Raw genomic sequence first — 26,589 nt, 5'->3', positions numbered from 1 at the left:
TGAAAAAAAAGAAGAAAATATATATAGTTCCTATAATTCTTTCAAGAAATGTCACCGCGGTACGGTTCACAACTACAACATGAGCTGTGAAAACGCATTTACTTCAGCAAACATCGACGAGCTCCCATTGGTTGCTAAGAAGTTTGAAAATTCTAAAGACTCCGCCCCCTAACAACGGCATCGTAGCTGAGCGCTGATAGGCGAACTATCGACGAATTTCAACCAATCAGCACCGTCCGCACGGTGTTTGGAAGTAGTTTAGCTGACAAATGTGTTTTCGCTCGCCGTTTCGACCTGTGTTGAATGTTGTATTTTTCCGCTCAGAAACTTTTGCAACCAATTTTGACAGCACGGAAAATACGATAAGGTAAGAAGATGTTGTTTCATTAACGGATAAGCTAGTTTTCTCACTAGATAGCGTGCTACCCTTTCGAAATCAAGTGCGGTCGGGTGCAGGACCCTTTGAGCAGTAGGCTGACCAACGTTAACGTTAGATCCTACCACACAATGTACGTTTTCTGCTTGTGATACCAACATATTGCCCTTTGAACCAGTATCTGGATGTGAGGAAGCGAGATTGTATCTGATGCCCAGGGTCCTTCTATTCAAAATCCCATTAACCAGCTCTGCAAACGCTATAAGGTTCAAATACGATCGTTAACGTTACATTACGCTTCAGAATATGTAGTTTCGCAGAGTAACTATCGTAATTACTGCCACTGTGCACGGTATGTATGTTTTTTTTAAAGTGTCTAAATCAAAGTTATTTGTTTTTGACGAAGTGCACATGTCCAAATCCACCTTCTGGACCTATAATATAATCACTCATTGCCGCCGCCCTCAGGTCGGCTGATACAGCAGCAGGACAGTATCCGGAAGGAATATAGATGATTATTTTTAAATATTTTTGGTGGAGGTACATACCGTGCGGAACGGCATTAATAACGATAGTTGCAATGCGACACTCTATATTTTGGTGCAGAACGACCGTGTGTCGACAAAACGTTTGCACAGCTGGTTAAAGGGACCTGGAATTGAAGGATCCTGGGAGTCAGAGGCGATCTCGGGTCCCTCAACTCCAGTGAACAAGCCATTATGTTTTGAAGATCACAGAAACAGGCCTTCGCGTTTTATATTTCTGAGCGCATGCTAATGTTATGTTTCCTCTTGTAGGATACAACCGCTGACCGTCTGAACCCATTTGGTAAAAACTCCCAAGCTGAAGTCATGCCTTTTCCCAGGGGGAAGAAACCAAGTGTTACTGCTGGCAGTAAAATACCCAAATTACGTGGCAAAGGGACAGAGAATCAGGTAAATTGACTAATAATAGCCTCCCACTGTTGATTTAGGGGTGGTGTTTTTCTAGTAGTGCTGCAACAAAAACGTGCACCAGCCAGTTGCCAACTAGCTCTCCAGGAGCTTCCTTTGACAGTTTTATTTTTTATATTGTTGGTCTGTATCTAGCTTAGTAACCAGCCAACATATTAATTGCATAGTGAGGTACATCATCTGGGGTGAGCTAGCTACATTTATTTACCTGTGTTGCCAGGGCATATTGCATAGTGAGGTACATCATCTGGGGTGAGCTAGCTACATTTATTTACCTGTGTTGCCAGGGCATATTGCATAGTGAGGGACATCATCTGGGGTGGGCTAGCTACATTTATTTACCTGTGTTGCCAGGGCATATTGCATAGTGAGGGACATCATCTGGGGTGGGCTAGCTACATTTATTTACCTGTGTTGCCAGGGCATATTGCATAGTGAGATACATCATCTGGGGTGGGCTAGCTACATTTATTTACCTGTGTTGCCAGGGCATATTGCATAGTGAGATACATCATCTGGGGTGAGCTAGCTACATTTATTTACCTGTGTTGCCAGGGCATATTGCATAGTGAGGGACATCATCTGGGGTGAGCTAGCTACATTTATTTACCTGTGTTGCCAGGGCATATTGCATAGTGAGGGACATCATCTGGGGAGAGCTAGCTACATTTATTTACCTGTGTTGCCAGGGCAGATTGCATAGTGAGGTACATCATCTGGGGTGAGCTAGCTACATTTATTTACCTGTGTTGCCAGGGCATATTGCATAGTGAGGTACATCATCTGGGGTGAGCTAGCTACATTTATTTACCTGTGTTGCCAGGGCAGATTGCATAGTGAGGTACATCATCTGGGGTGAGCTAGCTACATTTATTTACCTGTGTTGCCAGGGCATATTGCATAGTGAGGTACATCATCTGGGGTGGGCTAGCTACATTTATTTACCTGTGTTGCCAGGGCATATTGCATAGTGAGATACATCATCTGGGGTGGGCTAGCTACATTTATTTACCTGTGTTGCCAGGGCATATTGCATAGTGAGGGACATCATCTGGGGTGGGCTAGCTACATTTATTTACCTGTGTTGCCAGGGCATATTGCATAGTGAGGGACATCATCTGGGGTGGGCTAGCTACATTTATTTACCTGTGTTGCCAGGGCATATTGCATAGTGAGGGACATCATCTGGGGTGGGCTAGCTACATTTATTTACCTGTGTTGCCAGGGCATATTGCATAGTGAGGGACATCATCTGGGGTGAGCTAGCTACATTTATTTACCTGTGTTGCCAGGGCATATTGCATAGTGAGGTACATCATCTGGGGTGAGCTAGCTACATTTATTTACCTGTGTTGCCAGGGCATATTGCATAGTGAGGTACATCATCTGGGGTGAGCTAGCTACATTTATTTACCTGTGTTGCCAGGGCATATTGCATAGTGAGGGACATCATCTGGGGTGGGCTAGCTACATTTATTTACCTGTGTTGCCAGGGCAGATTGCATAGTGAGGTACATCATCTGGGGTGAGCTAGCTACATTTATTTACCTGTGTTGCCAGGGCATATTGCATAGTGAGGTACATCATCTGGGGTGAGCTAGCTACATTTATTTACCTGTGTTGCCAGGGCATATTGCATAGTGAGGGACATCATCTGGGGTGGGCTAGCTACATTTATTTACCTGTGTTGCCAGGGCATATTGCATAGTGAGGGACATCATCTGGGGTGGGCTAGCTACATTTATTTACCTGTGTTGCCAGGGCATATTGCATAGTGAGGGACATCATCTGGGGTGGGCTAGCTACATTTATTTACCTGTGTTGCCAGGGCATATTGCATAGTGAGGGACATCATCTGGGGTGGGCTAGCTACATTTATTTACCTGTGTTGCCAGGGCATATTGCATAGTGAGGGACATCATCTGGGGTGGGCTAGCTACATTTATTTACCTGTGTTGCCAGGGCATATTGCATAGTGAGGGACATCATCTGGGGTGGGCTAGCTACATTTATTTACCTGTGTTGCCAGGGCATATTGCATAGTGAGGGACATCATCTGGGGTGGGCTAGCTACATTTATTTACCTGTGTTGCCAGGGCAGATTGCATAGTGAGGGACATCATCTGGGGTGAGCTAGCTACATTTATTTACCTGTGTTGCCAGGGCATATTGCATAGTGAGGTACATCATCTGGGGTGAGCTAGCTACATTTATTTACCTGTGTTGCCAGGGCATATTGCATAGTGAGGTACATCATCTGGGGTGAGCTAGCTACATTTATTTACCTGTGTTGCCAGGGCATATTGCATAGTGAGGGACATCATCTGGGGTGAGCTAGCTACATTTATTTACCTGTGTTGCCAGGGCATATTGCATAGTGAGGTACATCATCTGGGGAGAGCTAGCTACATTTATTTACCTGTGTTGCCAGGGCATATTGCATAGTGAGGTACATCATCTGGGGTGAGCTAGCTACATTTATTTACCTGTGTTGCCAGGGCATATTGCATAGTGAGGGACATCATCTGGGGTGAGCTAGCTACATTTATTTACCTGTGTTGCCAGGGCATATTGCATAGTGAGGGACATCATCTGGGGTGGGCTAGCTACATTTATTTACCTGTGTTGCCAGGGCATATTGCATAGTGAGGTACATCATCTGGGGTGAGCTAGCTACATTTATTTACCTGTGTTGCCAGGGCATATTGCATAGTGAGGTACATCATCTGGGGTGAGCTAGCTACATTTATTTACCTGTGTTGCCAGGGCATATTGCATAGTGAGGGACATCATCTGGGGTGAGCTAGCTACATTTATTTACCTGTGTTGCCAGGGCATATTGCATAGTGAGATACATCATCTGGGGTGAGCTAGCTACATTTATTTACCTGTGTTGCCAGGGCATATTGCATAGTGAGGGACATCATCTGGGGTGAGCTAGCTACATTTATTTACCTGTGTTGCCAGGGCATATTGCATAGTGAGGGACATCATCTGGGGGTAACTAGCTACATTTATTTACCTGTGTTGCCAGGGCAGATTGCATAGTGAGGGACATCATCTGGGGTGGGCTAGCTACATTTATTTACCTGTGTTGCCAGGGCATATTGCATAGTGAGGGACATCATCTGGGGAGAGCTAGCTACATTTATTTACCTGTGTTGCCAGGGCAGATTGCATAGTGAGGTACATCATCTGGGGTGAGCTAGCTACATTTATTTACCTGTGTTGCCAGGGCATATTGCATAGTGAGGTACATCATCTGGGGTGAGCTAGCTACATTTATTTACCTGTGTTGCCAGGGCATATTGCATAGTGAGATACATCATCTGGGGTGGGCTAGCTACATTTATTTACCTGTGTTGCCAGGGCATATTGCATAGCGAGGTACATCATCTGGGGTGAGCTAGCTACATTTATTTACCTGTGTTGCCAGGGCATATTGCATAGTGAGGTACATCATCTGGGGAGAGCTAGCTACATTTATTTACCTGTGTTGCCAGGGCAGATTGCATAGTGAGGTACATCATCTGGGGTGAGCTAGCTACATTTATTTACCTGTGTTGCCAGGGCATATTGCATAGTGAGGTACATCATCTGGGGTGGGCTAGCTACATTTATTTACCTGTGTTGCCAGGGCATATTGCATAGTGAGGGACATCATCTGGGGTGGGCTAGCTACATTTATTTACCTGTGTTGCCAGGGCAGATTGCATAGTGAGGGACATCATCTGGGGTGGGCTAGCTACATTTATTTACCTGTATTGCCAGGGCAGATTGCATAGTGAGGGACATCATCTGGGGTGGGCTAGCTACATTTATTTACCTGTGTTGCCAGGGCATATTGCATAGTGAGGGACATCATCTGGGGTGAGCTAGCTACATTTATTTACCTGTGTTGCCAGGGCATATTGCATAGTGAGGGACATCATCTGGGGTGGGCTAGCTACATTTATTTACCTGTGTTGCCAGGGCATATTGCATAGTGAGGGACATCATCTGGGGTGGGCTAGCTACATTTATTTACCTGTGTTGCCAGGGCATATTGCATAGTGAGGGACATCATTGGGGTGAGCTAGCTACATTTATTTACCTGTGTTGCCAGGGCAGATTGCATAGTGAGGGACATCATCTGGGGTGGGCTAGCTACATTTATTTACCTGTGTTGCCAGGGCATATTGCATAGTGAGGTACATCATCTGGGGTGGGCTAGCTACATTTATTTACCTGTGTTGCCAGGGCATATTGCATAGTGAGGGACATCATCTGGGGTGGGCTAGCTACATTTATTTACCTGTGTTGCCAGGGCAGATTGCATAGTGAGGGACATCATCTGGGGTGGGCTAGCTACATTTATTTACCTGTATTGCCAGGGCAGATTGCATAGTGAGGGACATCATCTGGGGTGGGCTAGCTACATTTATTTACCTGTGTTGCCAGGGCATATTGCATAGTGAGGTACATCATCTGGGGTGGGCTAGCTACATTTATTTACCTGTGTTGCCAGGGCATATTGCATAGCGAGGTACATCATCTGGGGAGAGCTAGCTACATTTATTTACCTGTGTTGCCAGGGCATATTGCATAGTGAGGGACATCATCTGGGGAGAGCTAGCTACATTTATTTACCTGTGTTGCCAGGGCATATTGCATAGTGAGGGACATCATCTGGGGTGGGCTAGCTACATTTATTTACCTGTGTTGCCAGGGCAGATTGCATACCCCACAACTTTTTGAAATTGAGTGTCTGATATCTGCTGGTTAACTTAACCCCTCTTATCTCTCAGTGAAACCGCTGGTCCTGCGTGAACTAAACTAACCTCAATAGTGTCTTGCTATCGCTCTTCGTTGCATAGCTCGATATGAAATAACATAGCTCTGTGTTTTAGGAGGAAGGCCCCCAGGTCAAGAGGTCGTCGTCCCCTCCCCAAGGAGCCCCTAAGAAGAGGACAGCCTTCGTAGACCTCACCAATGTAAACCTGTTCTCTTTGTCGATCTATCTGGGGTGTTTTCACTAGAATCAAACCTAATTCAACTGGGAGGGACTAACCTGCATTTTTCCAACAAACTTGTTTTCTGTTGCAAAACGTTCATGTCTGTAACATTTCACGTAAAAATCAGTTTCTTGTCTGTATGGAAGTAGCGGTCCTTGTACCTGGCATGGTGAAGACGGCGGTACATAGACTAGAGTACTATTCCAAGTTAACTGCCGACACAGACTGGGGTTTTGTTGAGTCCATTTACATTTAAGTCATTTAGCAGACGCTCTTATCCAGAGTAGATGTCTCGATGCGGTATGAGAACCAGCACAGCCTTGCTGTGCCAGACGTGCAGTACGACTTTCCTCAGTACGAGATCCTCGTCGACCCACTGTGCTGTCAGACTCAGCACGCTCATGGGACTGACATCACTGGTCCAAATGTCAGTCGTGACGCCCATAGCAAGTAGCTCATAGATGTACGTTTCACAAAACTGTGTAACTCCGGTAGGGCAACATCTGAAAGGTGGAGAGTACCGGGGCTCGACCAGTCGGGGAAAAGCCAACATCATCCACGACAGAGAACGATTGATTGTCAAGGGCATTGAATTCCATTATCCTGGTTATCCTGGCGTTAATAGATTTTGAGTTGTCTCCCTGCAGTGTTCTTACTGTTTCAAATGACTGCTCCGCTTGTTGACTGCTAGATCCACACAGCAGACATTGTGGGCCAGGTTTGGAATGCTGTGTTGCACTATATTTGTGGCGTCGTTACGTTATATCGGTATGCACATCGGCGTTAAACTAGACGACATCGGGCTGATTCTGGCATTTTTAGCGGATGTGGTCCGATTCCAATATGCTTTTTCCTACCGTACATCCCTAGCTTTTGCCACCGTTTTCTATGGTTTTGGTTTGACATGAATACACCACAGAACAGGGTCTGAATGGTCTCCTGGGGAGTGACACTCTACCATAGTCTTCCACCAGGTTTTCAGACTGCCACTGAAACCCACTTTCGTTCTTGTTTGGCAGTTGGGTGTGTGGTGGGGTAGATCTCAACTTGAGAAACAAGAACTTAAAAGTTCTGTCTTGGCAATAATAATAGATAAACATATTATGCCAATAGGGGATTGGTGTCAAACGTATGAATAGGGTGACACACGGGTCGGTCTATAACCAGGGAATATTCTGCCTCATCTGCACACTATGAAAAGACTGTGGCCTTGACTCTGGTCTCTCCTTGGCTTCCAGGCACACAAGGTTCACATCAGCCTTCCAGGTACCAAGAAGAACTCCCTGAAGAAGACGCAGAAGAAGAAGGACACATACACTGTGTTAGGCAAGAATAAAGCCAACCTTAAAAAGTAAGGCATTTTTCTCGATCCCTCCCCCCTCTCTCTCTCTCTCTCCAGCTGTACTGTCGTTAGGTTTGATGGGCTGTGAAGAACGGTGTAGTTGTTTTTCTGTGAAGGTGAGCGAGAAAGGTTCCAATTTCTAAAGGGACAGAGTGATTGTATATGTTTATGATGCTTGCTATGGGGGCAATGACATGCTTATTCTGATACTGAATTCCTTGATCAGTCATCTCTTATTATGACGCAATAGAACTTTGTCTTTTTTTGTGTGTGAGTTCATAGATTATTATAGATTCATAACATTCCACATCAAAACAGTAACTTTCTCTTCCTTTTACTGGGGGCCGTTTTGCTTTCAGTGACTGCTATATAGACTGACTGTTGTTCTGGATAAGAACATCTGTTAAATGACAAAAAAATGTGAAATCTAAACACTTCACCCTATTCCTACCTGTCTCCCCTCTCCAGGTCTGACTCAATAAGCTCAGAGAGTCAGGGGGAGGAGAAACAGAGGGGGGAGGAGGAGACCCCAGTTGAAGAGCTTGTGGTGGTGGAGGCTGTTCCACCTAGAGAGTTGCCCCCCCACCTCCGGAGACCACAGGTAGGCTAATGGAGCACCAGACGATTGTCACAGCAGTGGGATCTACAGTACCAATCAAAAGTTTGTACACCTTCTCATTCCAGGGTTTTTCTTTATTTTTACTATCTTCTACATTGTAGAATAATAGTGAAGACATTAAAACTATGATATAACACATGGAATCATGTAGTAACCATAAAGTGTTAAACAAATCAAAAATATAATTGAGATTCTTCAAAGTAGACAACCTTTGCCTTGACAGCTTTGCACCCTCTTGGCACTCTCTCAACCAGCTTCATGAGGTAGTCACCTGGAATGCATTTCAATTAACAGGTGTGCCTTGTTAATTTGTGGAATTTATTTCCTTCCAAATCTGTTTGTGCCAATCACTTGTTACAAGGTAGGGGTGAGTATACAGAAGAAAGCCCTATTTGATAAAAGACCACGTCCATATTATGGCAACAGCTCAAATAAGCAAAGAGAAACAGCAGTCATTACTTTAAGACCGGCCTTCATGGTTGAATTGCTGCAAAGAAACCTCTACTAAAGGACACTAATAAGAAGAGATTTGCTTGGACCAAGAAACACGAGCAATGGACAATAGACCGGTGGAAATCGGTCTTTTGGTTTGATGCGCCCCCAACCGCCGCGTCTTTGTGAGATTCAGAGTAGGTGAACAGATCTCTGCATGTGTGGTTCCCACTGAAGCATGGAGGAGGAGGTGTGATGGTGCTTTGCTGGTGGCACTGACTTCTTTACTATTCAAGGCACACTTAGCCAGCATGGCTACCACGGCATTCTGCAGCGATATGTCATCCCATCTGGTTTACGCTTAGTGGGGCAATCATTTTGTTTTTCAACAGAACAATGACCTAATACACCTCCAGGCTGTGTAATGGCTATTTGACCAATCACTAGAGTGATGGAGTGCTGCATCAGATGACCTGGCCTCCACAATCACCCGACTTCAACCCAATTGAGATGGTTTAGGATGAGTTGGACCACAGTGAAGGGAAAGTAGCCAACAAGTGCTCAGCATATATATTTATATATATATTTATTTATTTATTTTACTCCAAGACTGTTGGAAAAGCATTCCTCATGACACTGTTGAGAGAATGCCAAGAGTCTGCAAAGCTGTCATCAAGGCAAAGAAAGGGTGGTTACTTTAAAGAATATAAAATATATACTTTTTAAAAACAAAATTGGTTACTACATGATTCCATATGTGTTATTTCATAGTGTTGTCTTTACTATTATTCTACAATGTAGACAATAGTAAAAAAAAAAACTGTAATGAGTAGATTTGTCCCAACCTTTTGACTGGTACTGTACATTGGGACAGTCAGAAATAGCTCTATGGAACTCGCTTGGGCCACAGTCTAGCAGTGTTTAGCTCTATGGAACTCGCTTGGACAACAGTCTAGCAGTGTTTAGCTCTATGGAACTCGCTTGGCCACAGTCTAGCAGTGTTTAGCTCTATGGAACTCGCTTGGGCCACAGTCTAGCAGTGTTTAGCTCTATGGAACTCGCTTGGGCACAGTCTAGCGGTGTTTAGCTCTATGGAACTCGCTTGGGCACAGTCTAGCGGTGTTTAGCTCTATGGAACTCGCTTGGGCACAGTCTAGCGGTGTTTAGCTCTATGGAACTCGCTTGGGCACAGTCTAGCGGTGTTTAGCTCTATGGAACTCGCTTGGGCACAGTCTAGCGGTGTTTAGCTCTATGGAACTCGCTTGGGCACAGTCTAGCGGTGTTTAGCTCTATGGAACTCGCTTGGGCACAGTCTAGCGGTGTTTAGCTCTATGGAACTCGCTTGGGCACAGTCTAGCGGTGTTTAGCTCTATGGAACTCGCTTGGGCACAGTCTAGCGGTGTTTAGCTCTATGGAACTCGCTTGGGCACAGTCTAGCGGTGTTTAGCTCTATGGAACTCGCTTGGGCACAGTCTAGCAGTGTTTAGCTCTATGGAACTCGCTTGGGCACAGTCTAGCAGTGTTTAGCTCTATGGAACTCGCTTGGACAACAGTCTAGCAGTGTTTAGCTCTATGGAACTCGCTTGGACAACAGTCTAGCAGTGTTTAGCTCTATGGAACTCGCTTGGGCCACAGTCTAACAGTGTTTAGCTCTATGGAACTCGCTTGGGCACAGTCTAGCAGTGTTTAGCTCTATGGAACTCGCTTGGACAACAGTCTAGCAGTGTTTAGCTCTATGGAACTCGCTTGGACAACAGTCTAGCAGTGTTTAGCTCTATGGAACTCGCTTGGGCACAGTCTAGCAGTGTTTAGCTCTATGGAACTCGCTTGGGCACAGTCTAGCAGTGTTTAGCTCTATGGAACTCGCTTGGGCACAGTCTAGCAGTGTTTAGCTCTATGGAACTCGCTTGGGCACAGTCTAGCAGTGTTTAGCTCTATGGAACTCGCTTGGGCACAGTCTAGCATTGTTTAGCTCTATGGAACTCGCTTGGGCACAGTCTAGCAGTGTTTAGCTCTATGGAACTCGCTTGGGCACAGTCTAGCAGTGTTTAGCTCTATGGAACTCGCTTGGACAACAGTCTAGCAGTGTTTAGCTCTATGGAACTCGCTTGGACAACAGTCTAGCAGTGTTTAGCTCTATGGAACTCGCTTGGCCACAGTCTAGCAGTGTTTAGCTCTATGGAACTCGCTTGGGCCACAGTCTAGCAGTGTTTAGCTCTATGGAACTCGCTTGGACAACAGTCTAGCAGTGTTTAGCTCTATGGAACTCGCTTGGGCACAGTCTAGCAGTGTTTAGCTCTATGGAACTCGCTTGGGCCACAGTCTAGCAGTGTTTAGCTCTATGGAACTCGCTTGGACAACAGTCTAGCAGTGTTTAGCTCTATGGAACTCGCTTGGGCCACAGTCTAGCAGTGTTTAGCTCTATGGAACTCGCTTGGGCACAGTCTAGCAGTGTTTAGCTCTATGGAACTCGCTTGGACAACAGTCTAGCAGTGTTTAGCTCTATGGAACTCGCTTGGGCCACAGTCTAGCAGTGTTTAGCTCTATGGAACTCGCTTGGGCCACAGTCTAGCAGTGTTTAGCTCTATGGAACTCGCTTGGGCACAGTCTAGCAGTGTTTAGCTCTATGGAACTCGCTTGGGCCACAGTCTAGCAGTGTTTAGCTCTATGGAACTCGCTTGGGCCACAGTCTAGCAGTGTTTAGCTCTATGGAACTCGCTTGGGCCACAGTCTAGCAGTGTTTAGCTCTATGGAACTCGCTTGGGCCACAGTCTAGCAGTGTTTAGCTCTATGGAACTCGCTTGGACAACAGTCTAGCAGTGTTTAGCTCTATGGAACTCGCTTGGCCACAGTCTAGCAGTGTTTAGCTCTATGGAACTCGCTTGGGCCACAGTCTAGCAGTGTTTAGCTCTATGGAACTCGCTTGGGCCACAGTCTAGCAGTGTTTAGCTCTATGGAACTCGCTTGGGCCACAATCTAGCAGTGTTTAGCTCTATGGAACTCGCTTGGGCCACAGTCTAGCAGTGTTTTGTACTGCACCTACATATCACTCTTCCCTCTCTCTGCCCCTCCCACTCTCTCTGCCCCTCCCACTCTCAGATCCCTGAGGAGTTTGATATAGACTCTCAGCACCAGGATGACCCCACTCTGACTGCTCAGTACGCCAAGGAGATATTTGACTACCTCAAGGCCAGAGAGGAGAAGTTCATCCTGTCTGACTATATGTCCATCCAGCCTAGTCTGAACGCTGGGATGAGGGCCATCCTAGTGGACTGGTTGGTCGAGGTGCAGGTCAGGAAACCACTATACTTGATACTATAATAACGCGACAACTCGGTATGCCCGTAGAACAGACAATTAAAAATAGGAGTGAAGATGAGACACTGTGGTTCTTTGTGTGCTGGAGCGAATGTGTGTTTACTCTGTGCTTCCAGGAGAACTTTGAGCTGAACCATGAGACTCTGTACCTGGCTGTGAAGGTGACAGACCACTTCCTGTCCGCAGCTCCGGTCAACAGAGAGAATCTACAGCTTATAGGTTCTACAGCCTTGCTCATAGCATCCAAGTTTGAGGTGAGGGATATCAAACACACACTACCTGTCCCCTGTTCCGGTTAACGGTAGGAGAGATGAGGGATATCAAACACACACTACCTGTCCCCTGTTCCGGTTAACGGTAGGAGAGGTGAGGGATATTAAACACACTACCTGTCCTCTGTTCCGGTTAACGGTAGGAGAGATGAGGGATATTAAACACACTACCTGTCCCCTGTTCCGGTTAACGGTAGGAGAGGTGAGGGATATTAAACACACTACCTGTCCCCTGTTCCGGTTAACGGTAGGAGAGATGAGGGATATCAAACACACTACCTGTTCCGGTTAACGGTAGGAGAGGTGGGGGATATTAAACACACTACCTGTCCTCTGTTCCGGTTAACGGTAGGAGAGGTGAGGGATATTAAACACACTACCTGTCCCCTGTTCCGGTTAACGGTAGGAGAGGTGAGGGATATTAAACACACACACTACCTGTCCCCTGTTCCGGTTAACGGTAGGAGAGGTGAGGGATATTAAACACACTACCTGTCCCCTGTTCCGGTTAACGGTAGGAGAGGTGAGGGATATTAAACACACTACCTGTCCCCTGTTCCGGTTAACGGTAGGAGAGATGAGGATATTAAACACACTACCTGTCCCCTGTTCCGGTTAACGGTAGGAGAGGTGGGGGATATTAAACACACTACCTGTCCCCTGTTCCGGTTAACGGTAGGAGAGGTGAGGGATATTAAACACACACACTACCTGTCCCCTGTTCCGGTTAACGGTAGGAGAGGTGAGGGATATTAAACACACTACCTGTCCCCTGTTCCGGTTAACGGTAGGAGAGGTGAGGGATATCAAACACACACACTACCTGTCCCCTGTTCCGGTTAACGGTAGGAGAGATGAGGGATATCAAACACACACTACCTGTCCCCTGTTCCGGTTAACGGTAGGAGAGGTGAGGGATATCAAACACACACTACCTGTCCCCTGTTCCGGTTAACGGTAGGAGAGGTGAGGGATATCAAACACACACTACCTGTCCCCTGTTCCGGTTAACGGTAGGAGAGGGGAGGATATTAAACACACTACCTGTCCCCTGTTCCGGTTAACGGTAGGAGAGATGAGGATATTAAACACACTACCTGTCCCCTGTTCCGGTTAACGGTAGGAGAGGTGGGGGATATTAAACACACACACTACCTGTCCCCTGTTCCGGTTAACGGTAGGAGAGATGAGGGATATTAAACACACTACCTGTCCCCTGTTCCGGTTAACGGTAGGAGAGATGAGGATATTAAACACACTACCTGTTCCGGTTAACGGTAGGAGAGGTGAGGGATATTAAACACACTACCTGTCCCCTGTTCCGGTTAACGGTAGGAGAGATGAGGATATTAAACACACTACCTGTCCCCTGTTCCGGTTAACGGTAGGAGAGATGAGGGATATTAAACACACTACCTGTCCCCTGTTCCGGTTAACGGTAGGAGAGATGAGGGATATTAAACACACTACCTGTCCCCTGTTCCGGTTAACGGTAGGAGAGATGAGGGATATTAAACACACTACCTGTCCCCTGTTCCGGTTAACGGTAGGAGAGATGAGGGATATTAAACACACTACCTGTCCCCTGTTCCGGTTAACGGTAGGAGAGATGAGGGATATTAAACACACTACCTGTCCCCTGTTCCGGTTAACGGTAGGAGAGATGAGGGATATTAAACACACTACCTGTCCCCTGTTCCGGTTAACGGTAGGAGAGATGAGGGATATTAAACACACTACCTGTCCCCTGTTCCGGTTAACGGTAGGAGAGATGAGGGATATTAAACACACTACCTGTCCCCTGTTCCGGTTAACGGTAGGAGAGGTGGGGGATATTAAACACACTACCTGTCCCCTGTTCCGGTTAACGGTAGGAGAGATGAGGGATATTAAACACACTACCTGTCCCCTGTTCCGGTTAACGGTAGGAGAGATGAGGGATATTAAACACACTACCTGTCCCCTGTTCCGGTTAACGGTAGGAGAGATGAGGGATATTAAACACACTACCTGTCCCCTGTTCCGGTTAACGGTAGGAGAGATGAGGGATATTAAACACACTACCTGTCCCCTGTTCCGGTTAACGGTAGGAGAGGTGAGGGATATTAAACACACTACCTGTCCCCTGTTCCGGTTAACGGTAGGAGAGATGAGGGATATTAAACACACTACCTGTCCCCTGTTCCGGTTAACGGTAGGAGAGGTGAGGGATATTAAACACACTACCTGTCCCCTGTTCCGGTTAACGGTAGGAGAGGTGAGGGATATTAAACACACTACCTGTCCCCTGTTCCGGTTAACGGTAGGAGAGATGAGGGATATTAAACACACTACCTGTCCCCTGTTCCGGTTAACGGTAGGAGAGATGAGGGATATTAAACACACTACCTGTCCCCTGTTCCGGTTAACGGTAGGAGAGGTGAGGGATATTAAACACACTACCTGTCCCCTGTTCCGGTTAACGGTAGGAGAGGTGAGGGATATTAAACACACTACCTGTCCCCTGTTCCGGTTAACGGTAGGAGAGGTGGGGGATATTAAACACACTACCTGTCCCCTGTTCCGGTTAACGGTAGGAGAGGTGAGGGATATCAAACACACACACTACCTGTCCCCTGTTCCGGTTAACGGTAGGAGAGGTGAGGGATATTAAACACACTACCTGTCCCCTGTTCCGGTTAACGGTAGGAGAGGTGAGGGATATCAAACACACACACTACCTGTCCCCTGTTCCGGTTAACGGTAGGAGAGGTGAGGGATATTAAACACACTACCTGTCCCCTGTTCCGGTTAACGGTAGGAGAGGTGAGGGATATTAAACACACTACCTGTCCCCTGTTCCGGTTAACGGTAGGAGAGGTGAGGGATATTAAACACACACACTACCTGTCCCCTGTTCCGGTTAACGGTAGGAGAGATGAGGGATATTAAACACACTACCTGTCCCCTGTTCCGGTTAACGGTAGGAGAGGTGAGGGATATTAAACACACTACCTGTCCCCTGTTCCGGTTAACGGTAGGAGAGATGAGGGATATTAAACACACTACCTGTCCCCTGTTCCGGTTAACGGTAGGAGAGATGAGGGATATTAAACACACACTACCTGTCCCCTGTTCCGGTTAACGGTAGGAGAGATGAGGGATATTAAACACACACTACCTGTCCCCTGTTCCGGTTAACGGTAGGAGAGATGAGGGATATTAAACACACACTACCTGTCCCCTGTTCCGGTTAACGGTAGGAGAGATGAGGGATATTAAACACACTACCTGTCCCCTGTTCCGGTTAACGTTAGGAGAGATGAGGGATATTAAACACACTACCTGTCCCCTGTTCCGGTTAACGGTAGGAGAGATGAGGGATATTAAACACACTACCTGTCCCCTGTTCCGGTTAACGGTAGGAGAGGTGAGGGATATTAAACACACTACCTGTCCCCTGTTCCGGTTAACGGTAGGAGAGGTGAGGGATATCAAACACACACACTACCTGTTCCGGTTAACGGTAGGAGAGGTGAGGATATTAAACACACTACCTGTCCCCTGTTCCGGTTAACGGTAGGAGAGGTGAGGGATATTAAACACACTACCTGTCCCCTGTTCCGGTTAACGGTAGGAGAGATGAGGGATATTAAACACACTACCTGTCCCCTGTTCCGGTTAACGGTAGGAGAGATGAGGGATATTAAACACACTACCTGTCCCCTGTTCCGGTTAACGGTAGGAGAGGTGAGGGATATCAAACACACTACCTGTTCCGGTTAACGGTAGGAGAGATGAGGGATATTAAACACACTACCTGTCCCCTGTTCCGGTTAACGGTAGGAGAGGTGAGGGATATTAAACACACTACCTGTCCCCTGTTCCGGTTAACGGTAGGAGAGATGAGGGATATTAAACACACTACCTGTCCCCTGTTCCGGTTAACGGTAGGAGAGGTGAGGGATATCAAACACACACACTACCTGTTCCGGTTAACGGTAGGAGAGGTGAGGGATATTAAACACACTACCTGTCCCCTGTTCCGGTTAACGGTAGGAGAGGTGAGGATATTAAACACACTACCTGTCCCCTGTTCCGGTTAACGGTAGGAGAGATGAGGGATATTAAACACACTACCTGTCCCCTGTTCCGGTTAACGGTAGGAGAGATGAGGGATATTAAACACACTACCTGTCCCCTGTTCCGGTTAACGGTAGGAGAGGTGGGGGATATTAAACACACTACCTGTCCCCTGTTCCGGTTAACGGTAGGAGAGGTGAGGATATTAAACACACTACCTGTCCCCTGTTCCGGTTAACGGTAGGAGAGGTGAGGGATATTAAACACACACACTACCTGTCCTCTGTTCCGGTTAACGGTAGGAGAGATGAGGGATATTAAACACACTACCTGTTCCGGTTAACGGTAGGAGAGGTGGGGGATATTAAACACACTACCTGTCCTCTGTTCCGGTTAACGGTAGGAGAGGTGGGGGATATTAAACACACTACCTGTCCTCTGTTCCGGTTAACGGTAGGAGAGATGAGGGATATTAAACACACTACCTGTCCCCTGTTCCGGTTAACGGTAGGAGAGATGAGGGATATCAAACACACACTACCTGTCCCCTGTTCCGGTTAACGGTAGGAGAGGTGGGGGATATTAAACACACTACCTGTCCTCTGTTCCGGTTAACGGTAGGAGAGATGAGGGATATTAAACACACTACCTGTCCCCTGTTCCGGTTAACGGTAGGAGAGGTGAGGATATTAAACACACACTACCTGTCCCCTGTTCCGGTTAACGGTAGGAGAGATGAGGGATATTAAACACACTACCTGTCCCCTGTTCCGGTTAACGTTAGGAGAGATGAGCGATATTAAACACACTACCTGTCCCCTGTTCCGGTTAACGGTAGGAGAGATGAGGGATATTAAACACACTACCTGTCCCCTGTTCCGGTTAACGGTAGGAGAGGTGAGGGATATTAAACACACTACCTGTCCCCTGTTCCGGTTAACGGTAGGAGAGGTGAGGATATCAAACACACACACTACCTGTTCCGGTTAACGGTAGGAGAGGTGAGGGATATTAAACACACTACCTGTCCCCTGTTCCGGTTAACGGTAGGAGAGGTGAGGGATATTAAACACACTACCTGTCCCCTGTTCCGGTTAACGGTAGGAGAGATGAGGGATATTAAACACACTACCTGTCCCCTGTTCCGGTTAACGGTAGGAGAGGTGAGGGATATCAAACACACACACTACCTGTTCCGGTTAACGGTAGGAGAGGTGAGGGATATTAAACACACTACCTGTCCCCTGTTCCGGTTAACGGTAGGAGAGATGAGGGATATTAAACACACTACCTGTCCCCTGTTCCGGTTAACGGTAGGAGAGGTGGGGGATATTAAACACACTACCTGTCCCCTGTTCCGGTTAACGGTAGGAGAGGTGAGGGATATTAAACACACTACCTGTCCCCTGTTCCGGTTAACGGTAGGAGAGGTGAGGGATATTAAACACACACACTACCTGTCCTCTGTTCCGGTTAACGGTAGGAGAGATGAGGGATATTAAACACACACTACCTGTCCCCTGTTCCGGTTAACGGTAGGAGAGATGAGGGATATTAAACACACTACCTGTCCCCTGTTCCGGTTAACGGTAGGAGAGATGAGGGATATTAAACACACTACCTGTCCCCTGTTCCGGTTAACGGTAGGAGAGATGAGGGATGGAGGGTGGGGGAGACAGGCTCATTGTGCCCAAATTAGTGTTGTCCTCACTTGGGCTCTCTTTCTGTGTAATACTCTTTCTCTCTCCCTCCATCCTTTCTCTCTCCCTCCATCAGGAGCGCTGTCCGCCCTGTGTGGATGACTTCCTGTACGTCTGTGATGATGCGTACAAGAGGGAGGAGGTTATTGCTATGGAGACGAGCATCCTGCAGGCGCTGGGGTTCGACATCAACATCCCCGTCCCCTACCGCTTCCTCAGGCGATATGCCAAGGTACAGGGTTTTTCCTGGGTCAAAATGAGGCTACGGTGATGGCCAACTGAACAATTTTTGATATAGACTCTCAGCACCAGGATGACCCCACTCTGACTGCTCAGTTGGCCGCAGAGACAAAATGTCGCTCGTTGAAAGCACATTTCCTGCAATTTGACTATATGCTAATTGAGTGCCGCAAACATAACTACATCTATGGGGGCCCCATGCCATAAACACCCCTGAATGCTGAATGGTTTACATCTTAGATTCTTACTGTCTAGCTTTTATGTTGATTGTTAGCGCTCAAAGATCTTTAAACAGCCCATTATATTTTCTCCATACTTTATCTGGTTCTAGTTTATAAAAAATAAAACAATTTTTACACACTGTTTGGTCATAGGCGGACCAATACATTTCTATGCAGAAAAAAAAAAACTTTCTATAGGGGACGTGTGCGCGCGACCCCCTTTCTATAGGGGACGTGTGCGCGCGACCCCCTTTCTATAGGGGACGTGTGCGCGCGACCCCCTTTCTATAGGGGACGTGTGCGCGCGACCCCCTTTCTATAGGGGGCGTGTGCGCGCGACCCCCTTTCTATAGGGGGCGTGTGCGCGCGACCCCCTTTCTATAGGGGGCGTGTGCGCGCGACCCCCTTTCTATAGGGGGCGTGTGCGCGCGACCCCCTTTCTATAGGGGGCGTGTGCGCGCGACCCCCCTTTCTATAGGGGACGTGTGCGCAAGGCAGAGAGACCATGTAGAATGGAATGGCATCAAACGTATGGAAACCATGTGTTTGAGTTTGTTACCCTTCCAGCCATTACTATGAGCCGTCCTCCCCTGTTAAGGTGCTGTCAACCTCCTTTGATTTGGATGTATGTTTAGGGCTGCAAAGGGTCAGAAACCTTCCGGTACATTTCTAGAAATTTTCCTTGGGATGTTAATAACTTCTTATGGCTGAGATCCCGTTACCGGGAGCGATATAACAAGATCCAGTGAAGGTACTGGGCGCCATATTCAAAATAACAGAAATCTCATTTAAATTCATCAAACATACATGCATTTTATATCGTTTTCAAACCATTATGTTAGGTCACCAACAACTCACTAAAATACACAGCCAATTTTACCAGCCAGAGAGAGAGAGAAAAAGCACATATAGAGGGAAAATGAATCACTAACCTTTGATAATCTTCATCAGATGACACTCGTAGGACTTCATGTTACACAATACATGTATGTTTTGTTTGATAAAGTTCATATTTATCAAAATATGAGTTTACATTGACGCGCTACATTCACTAGTTCCAAAAACATCCAGTGATTTTTGCATAGCCACATCATTCAACAGAAATATTCATCATAAATGTAGATGATAATATTTCTATTCGAGGTGAAAATGATGAATCAGACACCTTATCGATAGCAACAGCTCATGGTCCTCCTGGAATCAGAGTTTTTTTTTTACTCAATGGAGGAACGTAGTCAGAGAAATGCTGATGAATGTCTTGCTCGAGCTGTGCATGGAACTGGTTCACCTCTGATGCTCACAGGCAATGTGTATTGAAAGAGATTTCTGAGTGTTCTTCACCCAGCATACACCCTTCCAACCAGACATGCTTTATCTACTCATTTGCTGGATGCAAAGTTCAGAGTTCAAGTGAAGGTCAAGCAAATCATAGAGAAAGCAGACTGTATTGCAATCATCTCTGATGGGTGTTTGAATGTTCGTGGGCAAGGAATAATTAACTACATCATCTCCACCCCTCAACCAGTATTCTACAAGAGCACAGACACAAGGGACAACAGACACACCGGTCTCTACGATGCAGATGAGCTGAAGGCTGTTTGAAAGCAAAGTGAGAGGAATAAGAGCACCGCCTTGAAGCTTCCCAGCAACACCCTTTGGGATGGTGTTGTCATCATGATTGAGTCTCCTGGAGGGGAAGGAGTCTCTCCAAGAAATGGCCATATCAGTCTGTCAATATGGACAGCCCCATCAAGAGGATCCTCCTGGATGATGTATTTTGGGAGAGAGTGGTAAGCAGCCTGAAACTCCTGAAACCTACAGCAGTAGCCATTGCATTGATTGAGGGAGACAATGCCATCCTGTCTGATGTTCAGACTCTGCTTACAGATGTAATAGAAGAAATCTGTACTGCCCACTGCACTGTTGCTCCAAGCAGAGGAAATTGCAGTTCTGAAATGCATCAAGGTGTCCAGACTTCTGCCTGAAGCCCAAACACGCTGCAGCGTACATGTTGGACCCCAAGTATGCTGGCAAGAGCATCCTGTCTGGTGCAGAGATCAACAAGGCCTATGGTGTCATCACTACCGTGTCTCGCCACCTTGGCCTGGATGAGGGCAAGGTTCTTGACAGTCTGGTGAAGTACACTTCCAATGAAGGGCTTTGGGATGGAGATGCAATATGGCAGTCGTGCCAACATATCAGCCACCTGGTGGAAGGGACTTTGTGGATCTGAGGCTCTTTCCCCTGTTGTCAACATCATCCTCCAACTCCCACCAACATCAGCCGTCTCAGAGCGCAACTGTGGTCCTTGTTTGGGAACACACACACACACACACACACACACACCAGAGCACGCAACAGGCTGACCAATGCAAGGGTTGAAAAAATTGGTGCCCACCTGGGAAAATGTCATGCTCAAAAAGCTTCACAATCTGCCATCCTCAACAAGGTTGGAAAGTGCCAGTGAAGATGGGGCCTCAGAGTCTGATGTTCAAGAGGTGGACATTGAGGAGGTCCAGGGAGGAGACATGGAAGCCTGAGAGGAAGACAACCAAAGATTTAGTTTCTACACTATCATTTTACAGATAAATGTTTTTGGGAGACGTGATGGATAATTATATTTTCCCTTGTTGTTCAGTGAAATCATCCCATGTGAAGAGCCAACTCATTTAAAGTTTAATTTGTAACTAAATACTTGTATTCCTATTGGAAGGATTTAATGTATAACTGTCTACTTATGATAAACCTTTTACCTTTGTCTCCTTATGATAAATATATCCAATGCAAAAAAAAAAACATCTACATTTTAAATGGTATTCATTTGCATATATTTCTGTTAATTCCCACGGGAAAATTTCCAACTCTAAATATTCCCCAAATGTGCAACCCTATTCATGTTTATCCTCTTGTCTGCAGCATGTTTCTTCCATGTCTCTCTCCGGTGTGTAACCCATCTGTGTCTCTCTCTCCGGTGTGTAACCCATCTCTCTCTCTCCAGTGTGTAACCCATCTCTCTCTCTCTCTCCAGTGTGTAACCCATCTCTCTCTCTCTCTCTCTAGTGTGTAACCCATCTCTCTCTCTCTCTCTCTCCAGTGTGTGAGTGCCAGTATGGAAACTCTAACCCTGGCCCGGTATGTGTGTGAGCTGAGTCTTCAGGAAATGGATCTGGTCCCAGAGAGAGGATCATTACTGGCCTCAGCCTGTCTACTGTTGGCTCTAGTCACCAAGGAGCTGGGAGGATGGGTGAGCTTACACACACACACACACACACACACACACACACACACACACGTCTCCTTCCCTTCATCTACACTGATTGAAGTGGATTTAACAAGTGACATCAATAAGGGATCATATCTTTCACCTGGATTCACCTGGTCAGTCTGTCATGGAAAGAGCAGGTGTTCTTAATGTTTTGTCCACTCAGTGTATTTCTGTGCCGTTCTGTCTACTTTCGGTCTCTACTTTCGGCTCCTTGTTCTTCAATCTCTTGTCTGGCATCTTACTGTCCCCATAGTCAGGACAGAGGGGCTGGTATTAACTTCTATGGTCTGTATTTAATCACCCACACCCCTGTCCTCTAGTCCCCCATCCTGGTGTTCCACTCTGGGTACAGAGTGTCAGAGCTGGTCCCTGTTGTCCGGAGACTCCATTCCATGCTCACCTCCCCGCCAGACGACAAACTCCTGGCCATCCGGAGCAAGTACTCTCACAAGTAAGTGTACTGTGTAAACTGGGTATTATAGTACTCACAAGTAAGTGTACTGTGTAAACTGGGTATTATAGTACTCACAAGTAAGTGTACTGTGTAAACTGGGTATTATAGTACTCACAAGTAAGTGTACTGTGGAAACTAGGTATTATAGTACTCACAAGTAAGTGTACTGTGGAAACTGGGTATTATAGTTCTCACAAGTAAGTGTACTGTGGAAACTGGGTATTATAGTTCTCACAAGTAAGTGTACTGTGGAAACTGGGTATTATAGTTCTCACAAGTAAGTGTACTGTGGAAACTGGGTATTATAGTTCTCACAAGTAAGTGTACTGTGGAAACTGGGTATTATAGTTCTCAGGTAAGTGTACTGTCTGTCAGCTTAACCTTTAGCTCCCAGGCTTTGCTCACGCTCAAAATAAGGTGACTGAATAAATACTATATATATTTTTTTTTTTCTTTTTAATCATTAGTCAAATACAAAACATGAACTGTGCTTGGAAGTAGTGTACATGGAACTGAAATGCCTACAGAAGTCAAACATTTTTAACCCCGGTTGTCAACTGGTGATTTCCTTCTGTGAAAACAATGATTTTCATATTGTATTCTTAGAATGGTCCTTTGGAGTAACGGTCGCCATTTTATTTTATCTAAAAGCATAATTAAAATGAGTTGACGTTGGCCTATATTATGCCGTATTGGCCTTACCCAGTCGAGGCTTTGAGGGCCCATGCCAAGCTTTTAACCTCCTGGGGGGGAGTGTGTGTGGACCATCCTAAATTACACCACTTTCCAACCTAATGTTCATTATCTCACATTTCCAGTGTCAAAATTCACTAAGTCGGATGTTTACATGCACCTTAGCCAAATATATATATATCTATATATATATCTATCTCTATATATATCTCTATATATCTCTATATATCTCTATATATCTCTATATATCTCTATATATCTCTATATATATATATATATATTTTTTTTTTTATTTTAATTTGACCTTTATTTAACCAGGCAAGTCAGTTAAGAACATATTCTTATTTTCAATGACGGCCTGGGAACAGTGGGTTAACTGCCTGTTCAGGGGCAGAACGACCTTTGTACGTTGTCAGCTCAGGGTTTGAACTCGCAACCTTCCGGTTACTAGTCCAACGCTCTAACCACTAGGCTACGCTGCCGCCCCGGGGGGGGCTTGGCTCCCCAGTCCGGTGGTGGGGGCGCGCATTTGTAAGAGATTATTTTCAATGGAGACCTTTTATTTTCTTGCCATCAGGGTTTTCTTTGAAGTGGCGACAACTCTGATGGTGGACCTGGACACGTTGGAGAGGGCGTTGAAGTGACCCGTAAAAACGAGTTGGTGGGAGAACATCTACTTGTCTAAGGAAGTCACTGTATATATTCTGTAATATTTATATATCACTGTTAAGTTTTATAATGAAGGGATGGTATCTGTTCTGTTGTATAAATACAGCAGATTTATTTCTTTTCGGCAGCAATGCTATTTTTTATTTTTTGTTCAAGTTGTATCTGTTTTTACACTAAGAAAAAAACATGTTTAAACTTTTTATACAAGTGTTGATGGGTAATCTAAAAGTTAGAGGTATTTTTAGAGCTGTGTAGTGAAAAAGTAAATTGATTTACTGTTAATACCGTCGACCATTTGATATTGTTGTGTAACCCACGGTAACAGTGTTCTTTATAGGTATAAACGATACGGCTGTCTCTGTCTGGAGTTGTCAAGGTTTTTTGCTCCAATTGACACGACTCATTCTACTAAATCGGCTTCTCATCAGGACCTTGATTAGCAGAAGCAGGTGTGTTACGACTGGTGCTGGAACGAAACCCTGCATATTACTCAGTACCTCTCCAGGTCTGTCTGCCTCCCAAAAAATTTATTTTATGTTGTACAGTGGTGTATCATGTATAGAAACTCTTTAACGTTTTGAATGAGAGGATTTTTTTTTACTGTTGTTATTTTTAAATGGCTCAGACCTCTGAATTAAATAAATCCTGTTTTATTGTTTATAAAAACAAATGATCTTGTTGTTTTTCCAGTCCTTTACTCTAAAGGTGTGATACTTAGTTGCATGGAGAAGTCTTGCAACAAATCACAGCGCTTTTGTTTACGCTTTCAATTAAAGGCTGGAGGAATGGATCTACTGGAATTCATACGGCAGGGTAGCCTAGTGGTTAGAGTGTAGAGGTGGCAGGGTAGCCTAGTGGTTAGAGTGTAGAGGCGGCAGGGTAGCCTAGTGGTTAGAGTGTAGAGGTGGTAGGGTAGCCTAGTGGTTAGAGTGTAGAGGTGGCAGGGTAGCCTAGTGGTTAGAGTGTAGAGACGGCAGGGTAGCCTAGTGGTTAGAGTGTAGAGGTGGCAGGGTAGACTAGTGGTTAGAGTGTAGAGGTGGCAGGGTAGCCTAGTGGTTAGAGTGTAGAGGCGGCAGGGTAGCCTAGTGGTTAGAGTGTAGAGGCGGCAGGGTAGCCTAGTGGTTAGAGTGTAGAGGCGGCAGGGTAGCCTAGTGGTTAGAGTGTAGAGGCGGCAGGGTAGCCTAGTGGTTAGAGTGTAGAGGCGGCAGGGTAGCCTAGTGGTTAGAGTGTAGAGGCGGCAGGGTAGCCTAGTGGTTAGAGTGTAGAGGCGGCAGGGTAGCCTAGTGGTTAGAGTGTAGAGGCGGCAGGGTAGCCTAGTGGTTAGAGTGTAGAGGTGGCAGGGTAGCCTAGTGGTTAGAGTGTAGAGGCGGCAGGGTAGCCTAGTGGTTAGAGTGTAGAGGCGGCAGGGTAGCCTAGTGGTTAGAGTGTAGAGGCGGCAGGGTAGCCTAGTGGTTAGAGCGTTGGACTAGTAACCGAAAGGTTCAAATCCCCGCGCTGACAAGGTACAAATCTGTCGTTCTGCCCCTGAACAGGCAGTTAACCCACTGTTCCTAGGCTGTCATTGAAAATAAGAATTTGTTCTTAACTGACTTGCCTGGTTAAATAAAGGTAAACATATGCTGACCAGCCATGCTGTTTTGAGGTGTTTATTTACTTGGTTAAAACAAGCTTATATTTTGGGTTCTGATGGTACGACAGATGAAATCAACTCATGAGGTTTTTCTCCGACAATCAATGAGTCCATGTCTGTAAATGGAAGTGCATATAGTGATGCATTTTTGTTAAGGCTGACTGAGGACACACCACCCAGTGGGCTCTGGAGAAAAGTTGTCCCTCGACACACAGCTGGGATTGGTTGACTGTCCGACCGTTACCTTAACCAGCAGGTGTGGGAACGCCGCACTCTCAAATGCGTTTCCTTGATTCCTCACCTCTGACCCTCTTTCATCCAATGGGGTTTGAAGGAAGCAAGGAAGTGTAATTGAGATGCTTCCCATATTTGGATCAATGAGAGCGCTCCATTGTGTACTCCTCATTCTCTCTCCTCAACCCATTGGTGGAGAAAGCCAAAGACCACTTTGACCTCATCCAATGGGTTTTGTGAAGGAGAGCAGATTTGAGGCAATTGCATTTTCACAAGGGATCATGTCATCTGACCTCTGTTTCCTTTTTGGGATGCAGTACACCCATTGGACCAGCAAGTGGCAGTGGAGCGTCACAATTTAGGAGCACCGAGTCAATTGTCCAACTGAATGCATTTAACCCAATGCCTCAGAGGTGTGTGGGGCTGCCTTAATTGACAACGGCGTCCAGGGAGCAGTTGTTGGGGGGTTGGCTCCCTGGGGGGGTGGGCCTATGCCCTCCCAGACCCACTCTTGGCTCCCCAGTGGTTGGGCCTATGCCCTCCCAGACCCACTCTTGGCTCTCCAGTGGTTGGGCCTATGCCCTCCCAGACCCAATCTTAACTGCATTCATTCTGATTGGCTGGGCTTGAACTCCAGGGTGGGACGGAAGACTTTTCCACCTTGCCCGCTCGGGGACTCGGTCGTGACCGTCACTGGCCCAAAGCTCTCTCTACGCCTGTACTTTGACAACAGAAGGATGATAACTGACTTTATGGAAATGAATCGTCCCTGGCTGTTTTTTATTGAGCTGTCTGACTGGCACAGTTTTCAACAGGTTGTAGTAGTCTGACTGTCTACATTAATGAACAGAAATATAAAACGCAATTTCAAAGATTTTACCGAGTTACAGTTCCTATAAGGAAATCAGTCAATTTAAAATAAATGAATTTCATAGACATAACTGGGGAGCCAAGAGTGGTTCTGGGAGGGCATAGGCCCACCCACTGGGGAGCCAAGAGTGGGTCTGGGAGGGCATAGGCCCACCCACTGGGGAGCCAAGAGTGGGTCTGGGAGGGCATAGGCCCACCCACTGGGGAGCCAAGAGAGGGTCTGGGAGGGCACAGGCCCACCCACT

At 46.3% G+C, this 26,589-nt stretch overlaps 1 protein-coding gene and 1 long non-coding RNA gene across 51 annotated transcripts; one reads left to right on the top strand and one right to left on the bottom strand.

The window, feature by feature from the left end:
* The first annotated feature begins 216 nt into the window (after window positions 1-216).
* On the top strand, window positions 217-25,238 carry LOC118376766 (G2/mitotic-specific cyclin-B3-like). Of its 50 annotated transcripts, none has more exons than XR_008093899.1 (18): window positions 217-367; window positions 1,174-1,311; window positions 6,219-6,302; window positions 7,562-7,674; window positions 8,134-8,266; window positions 11,816-12,007; window positions 12,151-12,288; window positions 14,402-14,509; window positions 14,618-14,725; window positions 14,834-14,887; window positions 15,608-15,820; window positions 15,874-16,035; window positions 16,191-16,349; window positions 16,403-16,510; window positions 17,212-17,319; window positions 17,532-17,744; window positions 17,913-18,300; window positions 21,624-21,772. XR_008093899.1 is itself a non-coding variant. In XM_052497728.1 (16 exons), exons 2-15 carry the CDS (start codon window positions 1,228-1,230, stop codon window positions 16,687-16,689), a joined length of 1,782 nt encoding a protein of 593 aa, XP_052353688.1. In that variant the 5' UTR covers window positions 217-367; window positions 1,174-1,227; the 3' UTR covers window positions 16,690-16,722; window positions 17,857-17,979. The 50 variants fall into 50 exon arrangements, 7 of the variants coding, with proteins under 7 accessions (XP_052353688.1, XP_052353684.1, XP_052353686.1 ...); XR_008093907.1 differs by lacking the exons at window positions 17,212-17,319; window positions 17,532-17,744 and adding exons at window positions 17,370-17,531; window positions 17,745-17,798 and having other exon boundaries at window positions 16,403-16,564; window positions 18,021-18,300; XR_008093897.1 differs by lacking the exon at window positions 17,212-17,319 and adding an exon at window positions 17,370-17,531 and having other exon boundaries at window positions 16,403-16,564; window positions 17,637-17,744.
* LOC127916212 (uncharacterized) lies at window positions 12,590-17,822 on the bottom strand. The gene is made up of 12 exons (XR_008094000.1): window positions 17,714-17,822; window positions 17,501-17,605; window positions 17,346-17,446; window positions 16,587-16,651; window positions 16,059-16,159; window positions 15,247-15,473; window positions 14,479-14,586; window positions 13,669-14,424; window positions 13,569-13,615; window positions 13,072-13,129; window positions 12,745-12,852; window positions 12,590-12,632 (listed from the first exon to the last, which is right to left on the bottom strand). It is a non-coding gene; the product is annotated as an uncharacterized LOC127916212 (long non-coding RNA).
* Window positions 25,239-26,589: the final 1,351 nt, after the last annotated feature.

Source organism: Oncorhynchus keta, chromosome 35, assembly GCF_023373465.1.
Source record: "Oncorhynchus keta strain PuntledgeMale-10-30-2019 chromosome 35, Oket_V2, whole genome shotgun sequence".
In the NCBI taxonomy this organism is placed as follows: Eukaryota; Metazoa; Chordata; class Actinopteri; order Salmoniformes; family Salmonidae; genus Oncorhynchus; species Oncorhynchus keta.
This window is presented reverse-complemented; position numbering and strand designations above follow the sequence as displayed.